This window comes from Hippoglossus stenolepis, chromosome 2 (assembly GCF_022539355.2).
Source record: "Hippoglossus stenolepis isolate QCI-W04-F060 chromosome 2, HSTE1.2, whole genome shotgun sequence".
Classification (NCBI taxonomy): domain Eukaryota; kingdom Metazoa; phylum Chordata; class Actinopteri; order Pleuronectiformes; family Pleuronectidae; genus Hippoglossus; species Hippoglossus stenolepis.
In genome coordinates this window covers 1,790,939-1,811,354 of record NC_061484.1, presented here as the reverse complement: position 1 = coordinate 1,811,354, position 20,416 = coordinate 1,790,939, and the positions used below count along the sequence as shown (strand labels likewise).

At 40.7% G+C, this 20,416-nt stretch overlaps 2 protein-coding genes across 5 annotated transcripts in view; both read right to left on the bottom strand.

The window, feature by feature from the left end:
* Window positions 1-432: 432 nt before the first annotated feature.
* On the bottom strand, window positions 433-16,929 carry LOC118118893 (E3 ubiquitin-protein ligase TRIM39). 3 transcript variants are annotated; one of them, XM_035172399.2, is made up of 12 exons: window positions 16,532-16,929; window positions 15,563-15,603; window positions 8,808-9,348; window positions 7,038-7,218; window positions 6,034-6,129; window positions 5,509-5,598; window positions 5,249-5,392; window positions 4,696-4,843; window positions 4,362-4,406; window positions 4,174-4,200; window positions 3,856-4,031; window positions 433-2,257 (listed from the first exon to the last, which is right to left on the bottom strand). In XM_035172399.2, exons 3-12 carry the CDS (start codon window positions 9,329-9,331, stop codon window positions 1,889-1,891), a joined length of 1,800 nt encoding a protein of 599 aa, XP_035028290.1. In that variant the 5' UTR covers window positions 9,332-9,348; window positions 15,563-15,603; window positions 16,532-16,929; the 3' UTR covers window positions 433-1,888. The 3 variants fall into 3 exon arrangements, with proteins under 3 accessions (XP_035028290.1, XP_035028297.1, XP_035028307.1); XM_035172406.2 differs by having other exon boundaries at window positions 15,563-16,929; XM_035172416.2 differs by having other exon boundaries at window positions 3,856-3,980; window positions 15,563-16,929.
* Window positions 16,930-19,535: 2,606 nt separating this feature from the next.
* Window positions 19,536-20,416, bottom strand: part of LOC118118854 (zinc finger protein 638) — a 34,138-nt gene continuing 33,257 nt past the window's right edge. For both annotated transcript variants that reach the window (XM_035172298.2, XM_035172308.2), the window contains exons 23-25: window positions 20,201-20,332; window positions 19,927-20,048; window positions 19,536-19,813 (exon numbers count right to left, since the gene is read on the bottom strand). In XM_035172298.2, coding sequence (XP_035028189.2) covers window positions 19,769-19,813; window positions 19,927-20,048; window positions 20,201-20,332 — 299 coding nt within the window. In that variant the 3' untranslated portion in view covers window positions 19,536-19,768. The remainder of the gene's footprint in view (window positions 19,814-19,926; window positions 20,049-20,200; window positions 20,333-20,416) is intronic.

The following is a 20,416-nucleotide window of genomic DNA, read 5'->3' as shown; positions in this document are numbered from 1 at the left end:
ATCACTATAATAATCCACTTGACTGTCCCTGTTTGCTCTTGACACCACAATACAAATGTTCGCGGCAGCCACTGTGAAAATATGCAGCAGTAACTGGGATAAATGTACCTCTTCCTTCGGTAATCCAGTTGACTGAAATTTTCAATGTGAGGTTTGATCAAATTTAGATTTCAAGGCAGAAAAAACTTGTGAATAAAGCACATAACCTGCTGCACCTCTGGCAGAGTGGTACTTGCTTTATTGATATTATAGTGACCTATAGTTCAGCATTCAAACTGATCACCAGCTGGCAGCTACGAGGCTGAGAAGATCCTGTACCGTGGTAATGAATTACCAGAATCTCAAAATGTTACAATGCAAACATGCAGTTTGTAGCCATTGACTTGATGCATATGTAAGAAAATGAAGCATCCAACATAAACACCTCCAATGTTTATTTATTAATTAATTTTATTTACACACTATTCAACACACAATTTGTACTGAGGCATTATGATCTGATGAAGTACATGTTTTTCAAGAATTCCACTCTTAAAATGTCTTTCACAAGACAATCTGTCTGTAAATGAAATCTAGATTTTCCTTCAATATTATGGCAACGTGAACAGCGAATGAAGAGTCCACACTGATATCCCGTTAAAGTTTAAGTTAATGTTTTAAAATAACATTTATTGTATTCAACGTACAGCAGCATAGCGACTCCTGAGAAGTAAGTTAGACATGAAGCACCTGAACAGATTTAGCAGAAAGAGATTAGCAGCAAACTTTATCCTTTTACTCACCAAGAGCCGTCAGCAATAACATCAGCTGTTGTTTTGCTTCTATTTCAATCAACTCTTTGCTTCTACTGTCTTTAGCGTCTGCTTGAAGAAGTAGTGCTGAAGATATAACCTCTCGTCTTGTAAACTAAACAACAGCTGAAACAGTGACCATCACCAGCACCCACTCCCAGCAAGAAACCAGGCTCAGCAGCAGAGAAAACCTACATAGCACCTTTAATAGAGAAAGATATAATTTAATTAATCTGGTTAAATTACCAATAACTGACACTTTTAGTATTGGAACATGTTAAATGTTATACAAACAGCATATTAACACATAGGATTATCAGCAATGGACATACAACAGGCAGTACTGCAACAAGCAACAGCAGCCCACTCTACAACCCCCCCCCATAGATTGAGGCATAGAAGGAGGCCTCCGTAAAAACAACTGACTGGTAACTTCAACCTGCAAAAAAGGTAAATTATCAGTCTTTCTCTACTTTTGACTCATGAGCCTTGAACTTCTACTTTTATGCATGTGACATCATTTCATGACCAAGGGAGGAAGACACCAATTCACATGTGCACCTGAAATGACTCAGGTCTAATCAACTCATTATTTTTATGACTTTTAAATGAAGTGCATACTTTAAACACGCTCAGCCAGAAATGTAGCATGATGCTTAATGGAAGCCTAAAGAGGGCTGAAAACACTTTATGGCATATTTGATGAATTATCCTCAGCTACATTAGTATACATTTCTCACAGCACGTCCCTGTTAACATGCCAACATATGCTGTGCTTTGAACCTAACTTCAGGCAAATTAGGTGGGTAATTTTAAATCACAGACGGTTTAGTCTTTCTTTGTTTCATGCACCTAATGCTGTGTCAAGATTCTTCTAGATTTTCAGCACTAAATATTATGGAACAGTGATATTGACCACTGCTGACTTCAGTCTTGAAAGTTCACATTGGCCCAGAATGAGGAACGCCCTTGTCAACATCAACAGCATCTCTATTGCCATGAAGGAATGAGGTGAAGCTTTGATCAAATGTGTTCCAGGTGTTTGTCTGTGACAGAATTCCTCATTAGTAAAGATTTCCTTAAAATGTCGACTTATTTCATTCTGTCATTGCAACAGGGCGAATGATTATTGGACCCTCATTTCTTCCTGACTTGTTAGTACAGGGGCTGAAGAATGGATGGATGGTGTCAGGAAAACTATCTGTGAAGGTATAGATGAGCACTCTGGCCTCCACATTGTAGAAGGACACCAGGCCCTTGTCACAGTCCACATAGATTCCAATCCGTGAAGGTCTGAGGTTGACTGTGAGGTTGGTTGAGGGTTCCGTTCGAAAGGCAAAGTCGGTCCGATCCCGCAGGCTGAGGAACCAATAACCATGGGCGGGGCTTACGGTGATTTTGCCCTTCCGACTGACAGACCGGCTTGCCACTCCCAGGTCCCAGTCTGTCTTTCCTCCAACCTCCACCTGGAAGAGGGCAGTGTGGTACAGTTCATTGCAATGAGTGTATGAGTCTCTAGAGTGCGGTCATGTGGTTTCTTGTACTACAGACATCCGATAGTTAATGTCTGCACTGGGGATGGAATTTCCTCCCAATGACTGAAACTACAATAATAAAACTTGACAATCATCTTGCAAATTTATAGTGCTTCATTTCATTGAATTCCAGGCAGTTACCAAACACTTTGACCGGCTGAAATACAAATTCAGTGCCAGAGCACTGAAAGTCAGAGCCAGACTGGAGCTATTCCCAGCCAACGTTGGGTGAGAGGCGGGGACAGGCAGCCAGTCTACAGCCCATTCATGCTCACAAGTCAAATATTTAACAAAAAATAAATACAATAAGAATAAAAAAGTTTAAATAGTCTTTGAATCAGCAAACCTAAACCTTTGATTTACATCTCTATACAACTAAATTGCAACAGCAAATACATTTTGTAGGAACCATATTTGCAACAGGATTTTGTATTAATGTAGCAAGGACGTGTTCATTTATGTATTTAACAAGTCACAACTATACTGAACATAACAGTAAAATGTTCAGAGACAACGAATTAATTTGTCTACCAAAAATATCAGGTCTTGCAGGACAATGTCCAAAATGAACAAAAAGTAGCATCTTTCTCTAACCTTAGACAAAGTGCTTTTATTTCCTAAACTAGAGACAGGGTTCTGGATCTGAAACTCTGTTGTGTCTCTTGTGTGATCGTTGTGCATTTTGTACACTTGCCATCTATCCCAACCACCTCCCAGCAACTCTGCTGCTATTCATACACATAGAGCTCACTCATTTAAAAACACATGGCCTTTGAACAGAGTCCAGCCGGTGTTCACATTTCCTACAAACTGCATTTGCTAGTGCAGTTTAGAGAGAGGACATTCAATGTTATTAACTGATCTGGTGTAATCTCTGGAATTTCTTTGCTGTGATTTAGTGGATTTGTTTAAAAGGAGTGGAGGATATATATATATATAATTAATGGTGCACAAGTGTTCCTGGTCTCTCTCTCCTCTCTCTCCCCCTCTCCTCCACCTCCCCACTATCTCTCTCTCTTCCCTATTTTTCACCCACCTCTCCCTCTCCATTTTCCCTGCTCACCCCAACCGGTTGAGGCAGATGACCTCCCACATTGAGTCTGGTTCTAGAGGTTCCTTCCAGTTAACGAGGGAGTTTTTTCTCTCCACAGTTGCCAAAGTGCTGCTCGTTGTGGGATCATTTTGAAGGTCTCGACCTTCTATGTAAAGTGCCTTGACATAATGTATATTATGATTTGAGTGAATTGAATTAATGACATGGGAATTATACAACCTTCACTACTGGTTTACCAGCTCAGCAAATATGAACTGGCTGGAGGTTGGTTACAACAAAGTTGACATTTTTTATCAAACTGTAAATATAACACATTTTCTAGTATGATTTTAATCAATTTGTTAATCAGTCAGTTTGAGCTCAGGTTGTTCACAAATGCCACAAGCCTGTGTTTTTCTTGAAGAATAGTGATTGTATCATTTAAACACTTACACATGCATATTCACACTTAAGGTGTAAAATGTGTCCCACCCACCTCCCAGTAGTGTCGTCCTGAGCTGAAGCCCTGGCGGGCCAGCAAACACACCACCCGGTCAAAGCGCTCAGGATAGTCTGGAACCGGCTGATGGCGGTCACCGCAGTGCACCTGCTTTCCATCTACTGAGATGATGAGACGTGGATGGGCTGTGTTTTGGTCTAAAGTGATGTCAGCTTACAGATGGAGAAAGAGTGATGGTTGGTGGTGAAACTAATGGATGGTGGAATTAGTCAAAGTAGGACTTAAGTATAAAAACAAACTGAAAATCATTTGAAAGTGTCAAACTACAGAGCAAACATGTTTTTAAACTCTTACCTGCATATTCCTGAACCCTCCTTATCTCTGTAGAGAAAAGATTATATATTTATACTGTACTATTAACATATCATATTAATATTTTTGCAATGATTATTGGTTCATTAACTTTAACAGGATCAAAAACACTTGACATAAACAATATTCCTAACAGATGCAAATCAACAAGTTCCTAACAACAATCCTACTTGGATTTGGTCTGGGTACAGATTGGTCCAATGACGGCCGCTGGCCTGTTAATAAGAGAAAAGAAGAGACTTTTATGATCATGTGCATTATCAGCCTTTATTAGTGAACATGTGATCATCAGAGACATAAGTGCTGCTTGATTAAAATTTAAAAAAAAGTCCTGTGTGACAGTAATAAAAATTAAGGTATTGCTACAAAATTGGTTCTTTGGTAGAATATTCATGTTTGGTCTTAAAATCATAGGTTGGTTTTTTAAAATTGTAGAATGTTCCCCTAACGTCAGCATCTTAACTCAACTAACCAGTTTCTCTCTGGGTCTGAATGAAGACTTACAGAGTTCTGGCAGTTTGCGCATCTCTTCCTGAAAGTGCTCCATCATTACACTGAGGTTCCGTAGAATCAGACCTGAGGTCAGCTCAGAGGACACAGAGACACTGGACCAGTCCTTAGCTGGAGGAGGGGTGGACAGGCCAGTGAAAGTCTGCAGAGAGGAAAAAGAACAGGCCGCCATAAACAGAATTTAAGAAGTACATCAGAGATTCCAGGCGTGTGATGGCTCTGTCGTTCAGGCCTGTGATTTGAGAGGCGGTGTGTGTGTGAAGCCAGTGAGTTTGTTTTTGTTGGTGACAGAGATCATGTTGTAGAAAGTGGTGGGGCAGTACAGCAGGGAGAGAGCAAGGGGGCAATGGACAGTGCTCTGAGTTTACAGATGAAATGGAGTCTTTGCTGTGATCGGTTATGGACGGAAGTGAGTTTTTTGTCAATATTGAGTCTGAGGTATTTGAACCTGTTCTACTGTTAAGTCATGAATGGAGGTGGGGTTCAGTCCAGTGTGTGGTCATGTTTTCTTTATTTGTTGTATATTTAGTCATTCATTAGTCCATACCATGAGAAAGTCGACGTAGTCTTCAGATACAGCCAGCTGGCTCAGTGCTGTGCTCCTCCTCTTCAGCTCAGCGATCTCCTCCTCCAGCTCTCTCAGCAGACTCTGAGCTCTGTGCTCGGCCGCTCGATGACTCATCTCTATCACCTGAGGTTAACAGGAACAAGTTTGCCATCACTGCTAACTTCATACATTGCTGACTTTCACTTCAATGGTAACAGAAAAAAATATATATCTTCATCCATCCTGTGCATGTTCTGTACCTCCAGGACTTCAGCTTGGCAGCGCTCCACACAGGAGATCAGTTTGGAGAACACACACACAGCCCCATTGGTCTCTCTCTCAGCAGCAGCCTGAGGAGCAGACAATCAGTAAGTGTATGTACTATCTGTTCATATGGTGTTCAGAGGCACGGACTGGACGTTTGTGAAGTTGGAAAGATCTATGCACAAAGTGGGAAGAAGGCTGGATCATATGGTACTGATAAAGAGTTGGGATTTAAGTGAACTGTTATTAGAAGACCAGGAATCAACTGCCCTCACAAGCAAGTGAGTGGCAGCTTTGTTTCAAAAGTTAATAGAAACAAAAGGGATGCCAACAATATTATCTTAAATGCAACACATCAGCCTCGCAGTAAATGTTGCTCTCGTCACTTAAAAATCTGGATCAGGTTAACCTGTAGACTCCTCTAACTTTTAAATGTGTCACATATAATGAGTCCTTTATTAGTTGTCAGGGCAGTCAGCTTGGTTAGTCTGTGGTCTTTGGACTGAGCTACTGAAACTCACATGCATCTCTCGTAAGGAGCTCTGTATTTCCTCCACTTTCCTCTCTCGCTCGCAGATCAGATCCTTCAGCTCCCCCTCTTCAAGTCCTAACTGTGCCTGGAGAAGATGGAGAACACAGCCTAATTATGTCATAACTAATAATCGTTTATCTATTCTATACATGGTATATGCAAACAACAGTGTGTGGGATTAAAGTTTGTAAATCCCACTCATGCTTTTATAGATTATAATCTCCATGGCATGAAAAGAAAGTTTAAGATTGGCACAACAGTAAAATATTTTAAATCAATGGTAGGGGTCATAGATCCCCCTTAGGTGGTCACAAGATACCAACAAGCTGGCGTCCTGAGAGGATTTCTAGAAATCACATAAAGTAAAACAAATATTGGAAATAGTATATATAGATATGATTGTTACAAAATAGTTAAGCAGCAGCGTCAGTTACAGCAGGTCAGTTTACAGCAGCACAGGAAACACTGACATATGTGTCCAACTAGCTCAAGCTCCATATCCTCTGTTTGATTCAACCACCTTCGGGGATAATAGAGGTAGCACGTCTACAGTATGGTTATTTTGGTGGTCGGGCTGAGAAAGTTGGGAACCAGTGATTTACACGAAGCCATTTTCTGATTTTAGATTACACAAGAGCACAAATGTTAATAGCTCTTATGTTGCACATTCGATATGTATAACTCCCCAACCCTTATATCTGCTGGGTATAGAATTTACATGTGATTATTCAACCATCCAAATCCTTTTTATTTAGTTTTTTTATGTCACTTTTGATGTGACAACTAGGTGTCGCCATAGTTACACAATCAACAATTACTATAAACTTAATGGAAAATCCCCACACACACACACACACACACACACACACACACACACACACACACACACACACACACACACACACACACACACACACACACACACACACACACACACACACACACACACACACACACACACACACACACACACACACACACACACACACACACCTTCTTGATGTGCCACTCCCTCTTGGCGGGGCTGACGGTGTGTCCTCTGTGCTCTGCTGCCTCCACACACATGTTGCACACACACAAGTTGTCAGTGCGACAGAAGAACCCGAGAGGTCTCAGGTGGAGGGGACACAGAGGCAGACTGGGCGAGGATTCACTTGGACCGCTCAGAGTGTGCCTGTCAAATTTAAATACAGCCCTATCGAATTAGTAAAATATAAACACACCTTTTAGTACATGAAAGTACATGCAAGCTATTACGGTGCAAGTTTAAGATTTGGGGGAAGAGCTCCACTAGAAATATCTATAGATATATCTATGAATATATCTATATATAGCATCACCCTTTGAACCTACTCAGAATCACCAAATATTCACATAAGTATCATAATTTCAAACAAAAATGCCAGAAATGTCAGATTCTAGCTGCTCGAGTCAATTTGATAATTTCTTTAAAGTGATAGTGAAAGAAATATCCATTGGTTTGGGACTGCTGGATGGACAAAATACAAATTTTTAAAAAGCTATTAGCCCCAAAACTAAAGAATGCTTAATAGGACGGGGCCACAAGTCAGCCATCCAATGACAGTCCTAAAACATTTTCAGGTTTATTTTACAGGTGAAACTGAATAGATGCATTTAATAAAAAAAGGTTCACAGAAAAAGGTTAAGAGGTAGTTCATCATTCTGTCCCTTTTGCAGCCAGTGTTTGGAGAGTATATATATCCAATTAGTCTCATGCTGTTTGAGCAGTTTGTCCTGTTCCCCTCCTCTAGGTGGTAGGGGGACCAGTTCAATGCCACAGAAACACAATGAGGAAATGTCACGATGAGCAGCATTGAAATGCGCAGCTATCGGAAAATCCGATCATTTCTGCGTATTGGGCTTTTATTTTTTGTGTGTGAGGATCACAAGCGATAACGTCATTGATGGGAATTGACATGCCTGTAATGTGGCTGGTAAAATGGATGAGTTTTCATGGTGTTACTGCACAATGTGCAACTTCCACAGTAGTAGTTTCCATCGGGAAGAGGGTGCAAACGTGTCTGTGTTGACTGGATTTCTTATTGTTACATAACAGATGTTTTTTTAGCATTCATTTTAAGTAAATCAGATCGTATCTTCTTAAGAGCCAACTCCTCCTCATTGGAGTGACAGATCCTTCGCAGTCTAAAAAACAAACTGATAGACTGTTTTTCAAGGAACTGGGGTGAAAACTTGTAGCCAGCAACAGAGTGTTTATGTCAGTGTCCTTCCGAGTAATAATTGAGCCCTCATTTTTAATGACCCACATGTCTAAGAAACTCACTACTTTTCTGTAAATACAGAAGATGTCATGTATGTCTGTACCATTTCATGATCTTAGACAAATGTGTGTATGGTATTAGCCCAAAATTTTCAAAACTGCTTTTATTTAATACTCCTAAACTAAATAATTGATTGAGAGAATAATCTACACAGTAATTGATAATGGAAATTATCACCTGCAGCTCTACTCTGAATTAAAACTGTTGAAGTAATTCTATGTGTGAGTATATGTGGTATCATCGAAATAAAAGAACTGTGCCAAAAATGAAACCAACCACAATAAAATGAATGAAATTAAATTGAAATTTTCTCAAATACACTTTAGATGACCTTTAAAGACCCTATGAGTAGGATATGAAAGTTTCAAATATTTGGACAACTTTTGGTAATACCAAAACCAACATAAACAATATCAATCCTGGATTGAAAGATCCTTCTGCAATGTAGGGAGGGAAGTACCTGCGGAGAGATGAATAGGGTGGAGGAGGGTCCTGCTGCTCTGTGCTCTGAGACCTGATGGCCATGTGAGAGTTGACTCTGTTGGGGCTTTGGTCGTGAGGGTCACTGGGATGGGTCGGCAGCTGTTGGAAACGGGTTATCATCTCAGCAAAGATGCTCTCCGGCATCTCTCTTGGCCTCGTGGCCAGGAGATGATGATGGTGAGGATGAGAGTTGGGGTCCTCCACTCCTTCTCCACCTCTTTCATCCATTCCTGAATTGGCAATCTCCTTGAATCGTTCAGTGATTTCCTTCAGGGTTCGGTTGATCTGAAGCTCTGGGCGCCTGCGGAAGGACTCCTTACAGAGGGGACACTGGTAGATCTTTGCACCTCCTCCCACTCTTGCCACTCCTGCCCAGTAAGAGGAGAGGCAGGCCTGGCAGAAGCTGTGACCACATGGTGTTGATACTGGGTTGTTGAACACCTCCAGACAGATGGAGCAGGTGAACTGGTCTTCAGACAGAAAGGCTGCAGGCAGCGCCATAACCACCGGCTGCTACACTGGATATTGTAGGAAATAAGAGATGCAGGTTATACAACCATTAGATAGATACACTCTGTTTTGGTGCCTAATGATTTTTGTAATTTGCTAATTTTAGAAGAAGAACGTGGAAGGGAGTTCTTCTTTTTCCACTTCACAAGGTAGTGTAATCAAGCAAAACAAGACGAGATTAACATGAATTGTTTTAGCATCTAATAGATCTACAAACTGGACTTTATCTTTATATTTCATCTGAACAAAAAACCAACCTTATAGAAACACAGCAACACATAGTGTCATGAGTCTGAGGACAGATATTTTCTCCATTTCATAACTCTGTATAGATGGCATGACATGATGATGAGGCACAGAGTTGTGATCCAGAGGATAAAGAGTATATTCGGTGTATAATGAGTGTTACAGATTTTCACTGAGAAGTTTCATGCCTCAGTTGTTTGGAGTTCAGAGATGACCTCGCGAGAGCTGTAGAGCTGCTGAACATTGTTGCTTTATCACTTCGACAGTACAAGCCATGCATGGTACCACAGGCAGAGCTAACAAGCTATCTCTAGACTCACTGGAGACGACTGGTGAAGATGAATTTAGTACCAATCCTATAAACCCAGACCCGTCTTTAGAACCTAATTCTAATCTTTACTTTGAATTTTAGGCCAAACCTGAACCTAAAGCTAATCCTGCCTCTAACATGATCCATGACACCACTCTGCAGTGCTGTTAGTAACACAGTACTCCTGTGAGTCTGTGATGACGCCTGTGATGGGACCTGATCCGATCACAAGTGGACAGCCCTGAGCTCGTCTGTCCCCACCTGGCATTAAATGCGTCCTGTCTGGGTGACCGGGACGTGTGCAGGGTGTACCCCACCTCTCACCCAGTGTCAGCTGGGAGAGTCACACTAACGCGATGACTCACACAATGTACTGAACTAGTATATCTTACTCTGCCTCTTGCATTGTAGCTTAAAAGGCACAAGGCGCGCGCACACACACACACACACACACACACACACACACACACACACACACACACACACACACACACACACACACACACACACACACACACACACACACACACACACACACACACACACACACACACACACACACACACACACACACACACACACAGTTTCGCAAGATGTGGGAATTCAGGCTTGGTTGGAATATTTCCACACATCAGGTTTACCATGCCAACCTTATCCTTTAACAGGCAGAGTACAAGTGAATAGGTGTCTTTCTATATAGCAAGACTGAAACATTACAGGAATTCTCTTCTCAAAAATGTTAACAACACCGATAAGAAACAGTTTTTAGTCCCCCTGAGGTGGAGGAAGATGGTTGGTGCAACTCGTCTGTTGCTGAGTCATGGTGACACTAGAGAACCACTGTGTGTGCTAAACTCGTTTCACAACAACAGGTGCATTTGTGTGAGGCTGCCGCAACTGTTGCCTTATTCTATGACATATTTAGCAATTGATTCCACAGATGTATCATTTCAAATGTTTTTCCTTTTTCATGCAGAAGTGCAGCTTGTATCACACTGAACAGATGCAATAAGAGCAACGTTCTAAAGGTTTGACTATGTGAAGCATTTCACCAGTGGCCACTTCCAATACGTTTAGCTATTTAGTTGTACGCTTCAAGACAGTTTTTGAGTTGTGGCAGCTGATCGTGGATTATGATTACAAATAGATTGCTTAGATATACAACATTCTTGACAATTCCTCCACTTCTGTCCCTCACATGGGTCTCTCTCTGATGTTTCTACTTCGATTTTTTTCCCTGGTTAAAAGGTTTTCTTAGGTAGTTTTTCCTCTCTCTTGTTGGCAGAGGATGTCGCACCTTGTTAAGCCCTTGCTTAATTACGATATCAGTGATTTTATGTATTCCTCATTAACAAATTAGTACTTCGTTAACAATCTGTTTATAAGTTAATAAACCCTGCATTCAATTTTAAAAGTGGAACCATAATCCAGGTCATCACCATCTGGGAGTGGTAGCAATTAATATTAAATTTGAATTTTTTTTTGTAGCATCTCCTTGTGGCAAAACTGCCTGCAACTCAACAGTCTTATTCATGGTCTCATTCTGTACACTAAAGGAAATTTGAATTATTCAAGGTTAATTTGATTTGACCACACCATCAAATGTTTGTTGGTCGATCATGAAAAATTATACATATTTCAAAACTATGGGCAGCGTTCAGGATCAGAAATATATACATAGGAAATATACAGGACACCATGTGCATGTAAGGACAAAATTCAGTCTGTCTGAAATATCTCACACACATTAAAAAATTCAAATAAAGACAGAAGGAACTAGAATGTAAATTTCCTGTACAAAATAGGGTGTTATCTAAGCAGCACACTACTTGTAGTCACTGACGCTGGCAGCGGCAGAAATTGCAACATGTTTAACAGTTGCATGAAGCAGGAGTAAGAGCAAGATCAAATGATTTTACCACATCCTCAAAAGTTTGAGAGTCATGGAAAAGAAATGGGTGAAAAACAATACAGGTTTGAGTCATATAAACATGGAAGGCACGTGGTTTGGTGAAGCTCATATGAAAGATGAAGGATAGAGACTCAAAAGTATGTCCAGTAAAAAAATCACCCACTGAATATATCGACACTAGAAACATTACCATTCCATTTTGCAATATTAGTTATCTAATTTCTCATCACATTGGGACACTATTGTTACCAGATGTGAGCGTAACACATTGAAACATGGGGAAGCTGTCCACTAAATGTTAATCTTTATAGTTTTTGAGATATCCATTAAATTTGTTTCATCATGATTCCAAGGCAACAATCCCACTGTTACGTTGTTTGTGTCCTCTCCAGTTTTCTCCCACTCTCCACACACATGCTATGTTATGTTATTAAGTGACTCTGAGGCATGCATTCAAAAGTGTGTTCACACATCTCAATTGACGTCTTGTGATTAAATCTCACCTCCCCACTCTGTATCCACATAAATCATTTCTGTTCACAAGGAAAAGTTTGACAGAAAAGTGTGAAAATATCTCTGGATCATAATGAGACTGTAGTGGATGAGAGGACGTCAACTGAGTTGGCAGTCCTTCAATGTGGCACCGGACATATTCACGTTCACACAGCTGAAAGCATGAGACCACATGCATCCCAGAGCAACTGTGAGTGTAATCAAATCTCTGTGTGGACGCCCTGTGATGGGACCTGATCCGATCACAAGTGGACAGCCCTGAGCTCATCTGTCCCCACCTGGCATTAAAATGCGTCCTGTCTGGGTGACCGGGGACGTGTGCAGGGTGTACCCCACCTCTCACCCAGTGTCAGCTGGGATAGTCACACTAACGCGATGACTCACACAATGTACTGAACTAGTATATCTTACTCTGCCTCTTGCATTGTAGCTTTAAAAGGCACAAGACACGCACGCACGCACACACACACACACACACACACACACACACACACACACACACACACACACACACACACACACACACACACACACACACACACACACACACACACACACACACACACACACACACACACACACACACACACACACACACAACAGGTCGAGCCAGTTTTCCATTCATTGCTGCCATAGCTAAAGTGGGCGCAAATGAGCATAGTGTTCATAGCTGGAATAGAAAAGAAATGACAGTGTTGATTGTGTGTTTCTGATAGAATATAGGAAGGTACAGTGAGTAGAGAGAGGATTCAGACCCGATTACTTTTTACACACTTGAATACTTTTTAGATTTCATTGATGTAAATTGATACATTTACCACTTTTGTCATTTTATCAAATGTCTAATCCAACAGTCCTGCAATAAATCCTCCTCCATGAACGTTCATGTTTGTGTTGAACTTGTTTATAAGAGGGGTTTCTGTCATTTACTCTACCTTATTGATAAACTTATATATCATATATATATATATATATATATATATGATGTTTCTCGTGTGGCTATAATAAACATCTGTCTGTATTACACAACATAATTCACCAGCACTACAATGTCAAACACATCATTGTGTCTGCTCAGTAGACTGATATTGGAAATGTTATCTGCTGCTCCTGAGTTTTTTCACATGGGTTAGCAGTCAGTAAAACTGGTGGAGCCCTTTTTCTTTTGTTCTCATTGTTCTTTCTTTATAAACTTTCCTTCCTGTTCCTGCTGAGAAAATGAGAGAAAATCTGACCAGGTGGGTGGCAAACTCCACCAACACACCAATTTACATTCATTGACCTCAGGGCCATGCTGTTTATTTTACATTTTCACAATTATCTTAAAAACTTAGAGAAAATTATTTTAATCATTTTATTTCCTGATTTCATCAGCATCTGCTCCAGTGGCCTTCTCTCTAGTCTGAGACCATTCATGCAATTCTCACAAAATCAACATTATGTACAAACAATGCTGACTGAAATCTCCTGCACATTTTTTCACCACATTTACTGAGTGGTGAATGACAAACTATGGTCAATCCAGAAATTCATCACTTGGTATTTTTCAAAATGTTCAAAACTAATGACTGAATCTCCAGAATTGTTAAAATTACAGACTCTTTGTATAGAAATCACATTTTTCATGTTCAGAAATGTCACGATTACATTGATTTCACAGCATTTTATATTTCGTCAAATGTTTGATCAAACTTCCCCAAATTATTTGACAATACATGGGGATGATGTGTGATTTGTTTTACATTTTATCACCAATATTTTTGACAATTGTCACAGTTTTAAGTTTAAATCTAAAAATACCCATGTTTTGCACATGCAATGTCATTGTAACAAGTCTGAGATGTGAGTGACGCACCTTCTCTAGGGGAACAATGTTTACACGGAAGGTGAGTCAGCTATTTGTATATTTGGTATCCTGTTGCTTTGAACCTTATTGCTGCAGCTTGATGCTACATCTCTTTGTTTTCATGTTTAATGTGTGGTTCGGGAATTTACAGGGTTAGGGTTAGGCAGCTCTCCATCACATTCATTATCCTTCAACAAAGCCATTCAACTGCAGCACCAGTCAACATGTTGACATGATAACCCATGAGTGCACAGTAATCACTACTACTCGAGATAGCATCCAGATGTGGGCCACCTCAGGCAATAAATCGACACTTCTGGCCTGATTGTGGCCCGGACAAAATGGATGTGAGCCTAAAATTGCCAATTTGTAAAATAACAAATGTGGCCAAAATATCCCAAAACTAATGTGGGCCTTTTTGTGGCAAACACATGGTGCTCTTGGCAAGATGTAATCTGGATGTGAACCTCAGGTAGCCCATGTAGTTAATCGTGAATACGGCCCAAATAGCACATAGATAAGAGTTGACATGCTGTATTGCTATGGCTTACTTGTGGCCCAGGTCTGGCAAACAGGAGAGGACCGATCAAGTACCACGTGGTATGTGGGCCAGATGTGGGATGTGGACCAAATCTGGGCCGAAGCAGTTTTGCTTTGTGGGATGTTATTAGTACTCAAAGGTTGAACCACTCATCTTCCTTCATGTTGATCTCAACTACACACCTCCAAAGTTTTGTGAATGCATCTAGCACAGTTGTTATGACTATGAAATTGACAAACGCCTGTGTCGTAATAAGCAGTTACATAGTCGAGAGCTGAGTTCTGCATGGTGAAACTGAAAAGTGAAACAGGTGCATATGCTGTTGTCAAAGGAGAACATTTCACTATGCTTTGTGCCTGCACATGTGTTACCTGCCATGGTTTCTCACTGCATTCAATTCACTTATACACCTTTGTCCAAAGCAAGTGTATTTAAACAAGAGATAGGCCAACAATGGATGTGATTCAATAAAACCACATCATCCACCAACACACATTACACAGCCATTCAAGGGCTTTTCCCACTCAGTTACACTATTCACAGCAGCATACTTCTGATGGTGACATCAGTGTGCAACAGGTACTTTAGCTGGACACTTAACAATACTGTTCTTTAACCGCTGTGATTTTCTCATGTGGACCGAGACACTTACAGTATCAGCATTTACAACAGTCTGTTATCTCACACTTGATGATAAGAGACAATTAGTGGTTATTGAAAATACATGAAGGTTTAGTCCATTAGCTTGTACCAGGTAGTACCCAGACTCTATTGCATTAAATGGTAAAAGACAACATGAGACACACAGCTTCCTGATGAATGGTATAAGTTTAGTGTAGTTAAACACGTCTTACCTGTTGTGAGGACTGAAGAGATTTCGCAGCAGTGATTATTTCTGTCAGGAGGTAAAAACACAAACACGAGACGTCAGTGTTGACAGTCACTCTCCTTCTCGACAGTATTTTTCCTTCCTTCACTGTGTCACAGTGCTGTTGACCCCTCCCTCCTAACCCCCCAGCCTTAAAATTCATCCAATCCAACCAGCTCGACAGGTGCAGCTGTACAGGTGCTAAGCTTTGTTTTTTTAAACAATCTCTCTCACTCGGTCTTTATCTCTCGGGCAAACTGACTCACAACCTAAATGAATCCAACGTTTTAATGTTGTATAACACAAGTCAATAATTAATTACAAAAAAAGCAGTCAGCAATAATAAAGCGTCTTTGAAGAAACATGATTTTATGTCTCCATCCAGCATCAGTAGCAAATAAATTGCTTCTTGCACTGGCAAAACCAGAGGTGCTAAAAACACTTTTTTAAAGGGGAAATAAGTTTCTTTCTTGAAAACATGAATCAGTCCTCCACTGGACACTGAGCTCGCAGACATATTCCACTGAATAGCTGCCAGTCATCAGTGGCCAAACCTCTGCACCACTCCGAGACAACCGTCACCACCTCTCTCACTCTGCCCTGTAGCTGACGGCAAGGCTACACATGTGCACTGGACCCCATTCTCACCAAACTCTTCAAGCGATATCTCCCACCATTGTACCAGCAATCACGCATGACAACTTCTAAACATCTTTTAAATGGGCCCAGGTAACACCTGCCCAGAAAGCTTTCCCCTAACCATGGTCAAATTGACAATTAGCAAATGGTTTCCTCACTTCTCTTCTTATCAAGGGGGCATAAGGATTCACAGGATTCCTCTCGTGAACACTCTCCTTAATCCAAATCCGTTGGGTTTTAACAGAGGCCACTTCACTGAGACATCTCTTTTGCCTCAAGACAGCTGGAGCAGCTACTTAATCATTTAGGAACCTACACTTCTTCACGGCCTCTGTGTTCTTTGGAGGAATGTCATCTGGTTCTCCCATCCCTGCACACAAGGCAGTCACAGTCCAGACTGTTGTGGTCTTTGGTTGCTTGGAATGAGGGTCATATCTTTCTGTTTTCAAGAACCTTTAGAACACTCTTCTTCTGACAGGACCTCCTGTCCCCTGTTGGTTTTTGGGGACGTTCTTCGTTTGATCTGCTTTTTGGCTTATTGGACAGATTTGGCACTTCTTCTACCTCCTCCTTCTCTATCCTGGTTATAAATGTCCACATCCAGTTATAAAAAAGATGTGGGGTCTCATTTATAAAACAGTGCGTGGGATTCATACGAAAATGTGCGTGCGCACAAAAGCCGGAAATGGCGTACGCAAAAGAAAATTCCGATTTATAAAACCGTGCGCACGCACACCTGAACGCAATGTTCACTTTATAAATCACAGTCCACCTGGAAACGTTCGTACGTGGATCTGCCTCATACTCCGCCCTCCACACGCCCACTTTCAACCATAAATGGTCAATGCAAAGCACGTCATGAATATTAAATCATCCTGCTGACCAATGGGTTTCCACCGTGAGTCCTGACAGAGTCACGGCATCAAGCGATGAGAAGAGGAAGCGAAACGTTCTGACATCGAGGTGTTTGTTAGTGAGGTGGGGGTGAAGAGCGATTTCATGGGACAGCAGTGATGTCAATAATAAAGAAAATACACTGATACTCTGCTGCTGCTGTGGATAACACAGTGTGTGAGAGTGAAGACGATAGAAAGAACCGAACCTGAAATAAAAAAAAGATCCAATTCAAAGGTGGAGGCAAAAAAAAAACACACTCAGAATTTGAGAGAACTTGTTGTATCTCATGTTCATGTTTTAATCATCCAAAACTGCAGGATTATTAAATTCAGAGACAGCTGTGATGTCCCCTCTCTATAGAATTTAACAGAAATATTATTATATGCTCGTGTTTGTACTGGGATGGTTCGGTCCCGTCGGTCGATCTGTGTGGTACTGGACTCAGTTCAACTCAGAGATCACAGATCTATAGAATCTAGATCAGCTGATCAGACATCGCTGAACCCTCGCTTCCTCCTCATCCTTCCATTCGCGTGCATCCAACACGCAGAATCACGCACCAGTATTTATATATTTAGAGCATCGGACCGATTCCCTCACATCAGTGGATCCTCACCTCAACTCTGGGATATTATTTGGAAAGTTTCTTCACTTCTTGTAAGTGATCTCCAGGTCGCTCTGTGCGCTCTGTGCGCCTGATGGCACAGTCCCGTTCACTGCAGTGATTTGATGATACACGCACAGTGTTAGAAGATATTATTAAAAACTGTTAATGACTCGGCTCTGTAACTCCGCTGTTTAATGGAATCTGAACGTAATTTGCTGTAAGTGGTTTTATATATTTTTCAATTAAAAGGTTCGTGTGGAACAGATATATCGCGCGAGCACAACTAACGCTGTTGGTTTTAATGTAAATGAGGAAGTGGATCAATAATCTGCTTCAGTTCACCACCTCACGTCTGCGTCGCCACTTTCCCGTCTCCAAAACGTTCGTTCGCATTGGTCAGAGTTTACGCGGAAATACGCAAATTTTCCCGTCAAGTTTGTTTTTATAAATCCGAACGTTTCCGTGAGAAGTGGCGTACGCACGTTTCAGGCCCCGTTTTGTGCGTCCGCAACGGTTATACATGAGACCCCTGGCGTGGAATCAATAATAAGAGCATATTGTTGTGTGCTGATTGGTATGTGGTGGTTAGCACCGTTCAAATCCCACCTTGGTTAGAGTCCCACTGAGCAGTTTGCATGTTCTCCATGTCTTTGTGGGTTTTCTCCAGGAACTCTGAATTCTTTCTACTGACATTGGGGCTCAGTTAATTGGACTCTAAAATGTCTGTAGGTGTAAAGGTGAATGTTGTATATCTGTAGTGAGAACCCCAGGGCCAGTTGATGAAACATTGTTTAGTTGATGAAAAATGGTTTGCAATTAATAATTTAGTAGTTACACTTTAGTGGGAATCTAATTCCAGCTATTAAACCAAATACAAATTGAGGTAAAGTAGTCCAAATGTCCATTCAACTCAATTTACCATTTCACTTTGAAATTTTTGTTTACAGTTCAAAACTAGTAGAATTTCCACCATTTCTTTTTATGATCCACATAATATATTTGAATGACATTTATTCCACCAAATAAAATTAAATACATGTCATTGGGCCTTTTTGGTGAATAAATGTGGATATTCCTTCAGCTTCAGATGGAAGAACGTAATCATTCATTTAAAGATCTCTCAACAAAAACATTGTTATATATAATCACTGGACACTAGATGATATTCAGTGTAATGACAATGTTTGGGGATATCATATTAATTTCCTGTAAACTTGCCCTAACCCGGAAGTTTAGCACTGACCTAAAAATCTGCTTTTCTCCAAATGGGAATATGACATTTAGAAGGACTGTGACAAAGATTGTCAGAAAATGTGAATAACTGGTCCCAGCTGAGCAGCATATACTGCCACCTTCTGGTAAAACAAATGTCCTGCAAGCTGCAAGATAAATCCTGTCTTCCAGACAAACCAGTTATAATTGGATATTAACTATCGAGTGTCAATCAAGCTGCAGTGTGAACTCTGATGGGGTCCTCACTGACTTCATTTATCTAAACTCCAATGGACATTTTTTAATGGCACTTCATAAGAACCTAAATAACACACCCGCCAAGTTTGAAGTCGATCAGGTGAGCAGTTGTGGAGAAAATCAATATAGTGATTAACAGATTCCTCCACTTTAGTTGGAGATGTTTGTGTATAACATGTCCTGTTGGTGATTTGATCAATTCTAATGTAAATAGGTAAAGTTCGTTTGTCCCCCATTCTAAAAACATCCAGTGAAGCTCTCTTTCAAACAGAGTAAAATATTATCAACCTTATTAAAGTGCAAACAGACAATTTCAGACTGAATGTAAATGAGTGACAACACGTGATTAAGTCAAGACATTTTACTGTGCACAGTTCAAACTGGCAACTATCTTCCACTGTACAGTTCTAACCATTTCTTTTAATTGCAGAAGAAAAGCAATACATATGTTTTAAAATAGAGACAGGAAATAAGACTAGTCTACACCAATATGAGATTCTGGACCTTTGAGTGAGAAATAAAGAGACAATACAAAAGAAGGGGAATGGCAAAATTCAGTAAGTGGTTTCAGCGCCACGTTCAGCTGGGGTCAGGTTTGGCAGTCTTCATGTTCTGCAAGTATTTCTAGAAGAGAAAGAAAAAGGAAATTTGAACTGAACATACAAATGGTTCTCACATCCATTACAGCAAGTATTAAAGAGAGTGCAATGACCCACACACATAACTGTGTTGCCTACCAATAGGTTCTCGTAGTGTTTGGCGGTTTTACAGTGGCTGATTTCAGCCTCTTTTGTTCCGCTGAAGAATCGATTGCACACCTTACAGAAGAAACCTGTCTTTGGAACCAAGAACTCCATACCTGAGGACACACACACCCAAACAACATGACAGTGAACTCTATTGGCTGCTCACTAATATTAGATGGTAACACAGGATAAATGTTCATGTAAAAACAACTGATGAACATGAGAGTGAAAACACAGCAGACATGGTGGGGAAAAAGTGTCATACCAACTGGGTTGCTGGGGTCAAAAGGAGGAAGGGAGCAGTCGGTGCTCATGGGAGTTTTTGTCTCGGACTTCTTCACACTCTCCTTCTGTTTGTGTGTTTGGTCTTGTGTTAGTTCAGAACTTTCTTGCTTTGCTGTGGAGAGACAGAGACCTCTTTAAAATCTGGATCAGATTTATGAGACCTGGTTCTGCTCAACTGGTTCATACATTATTGATT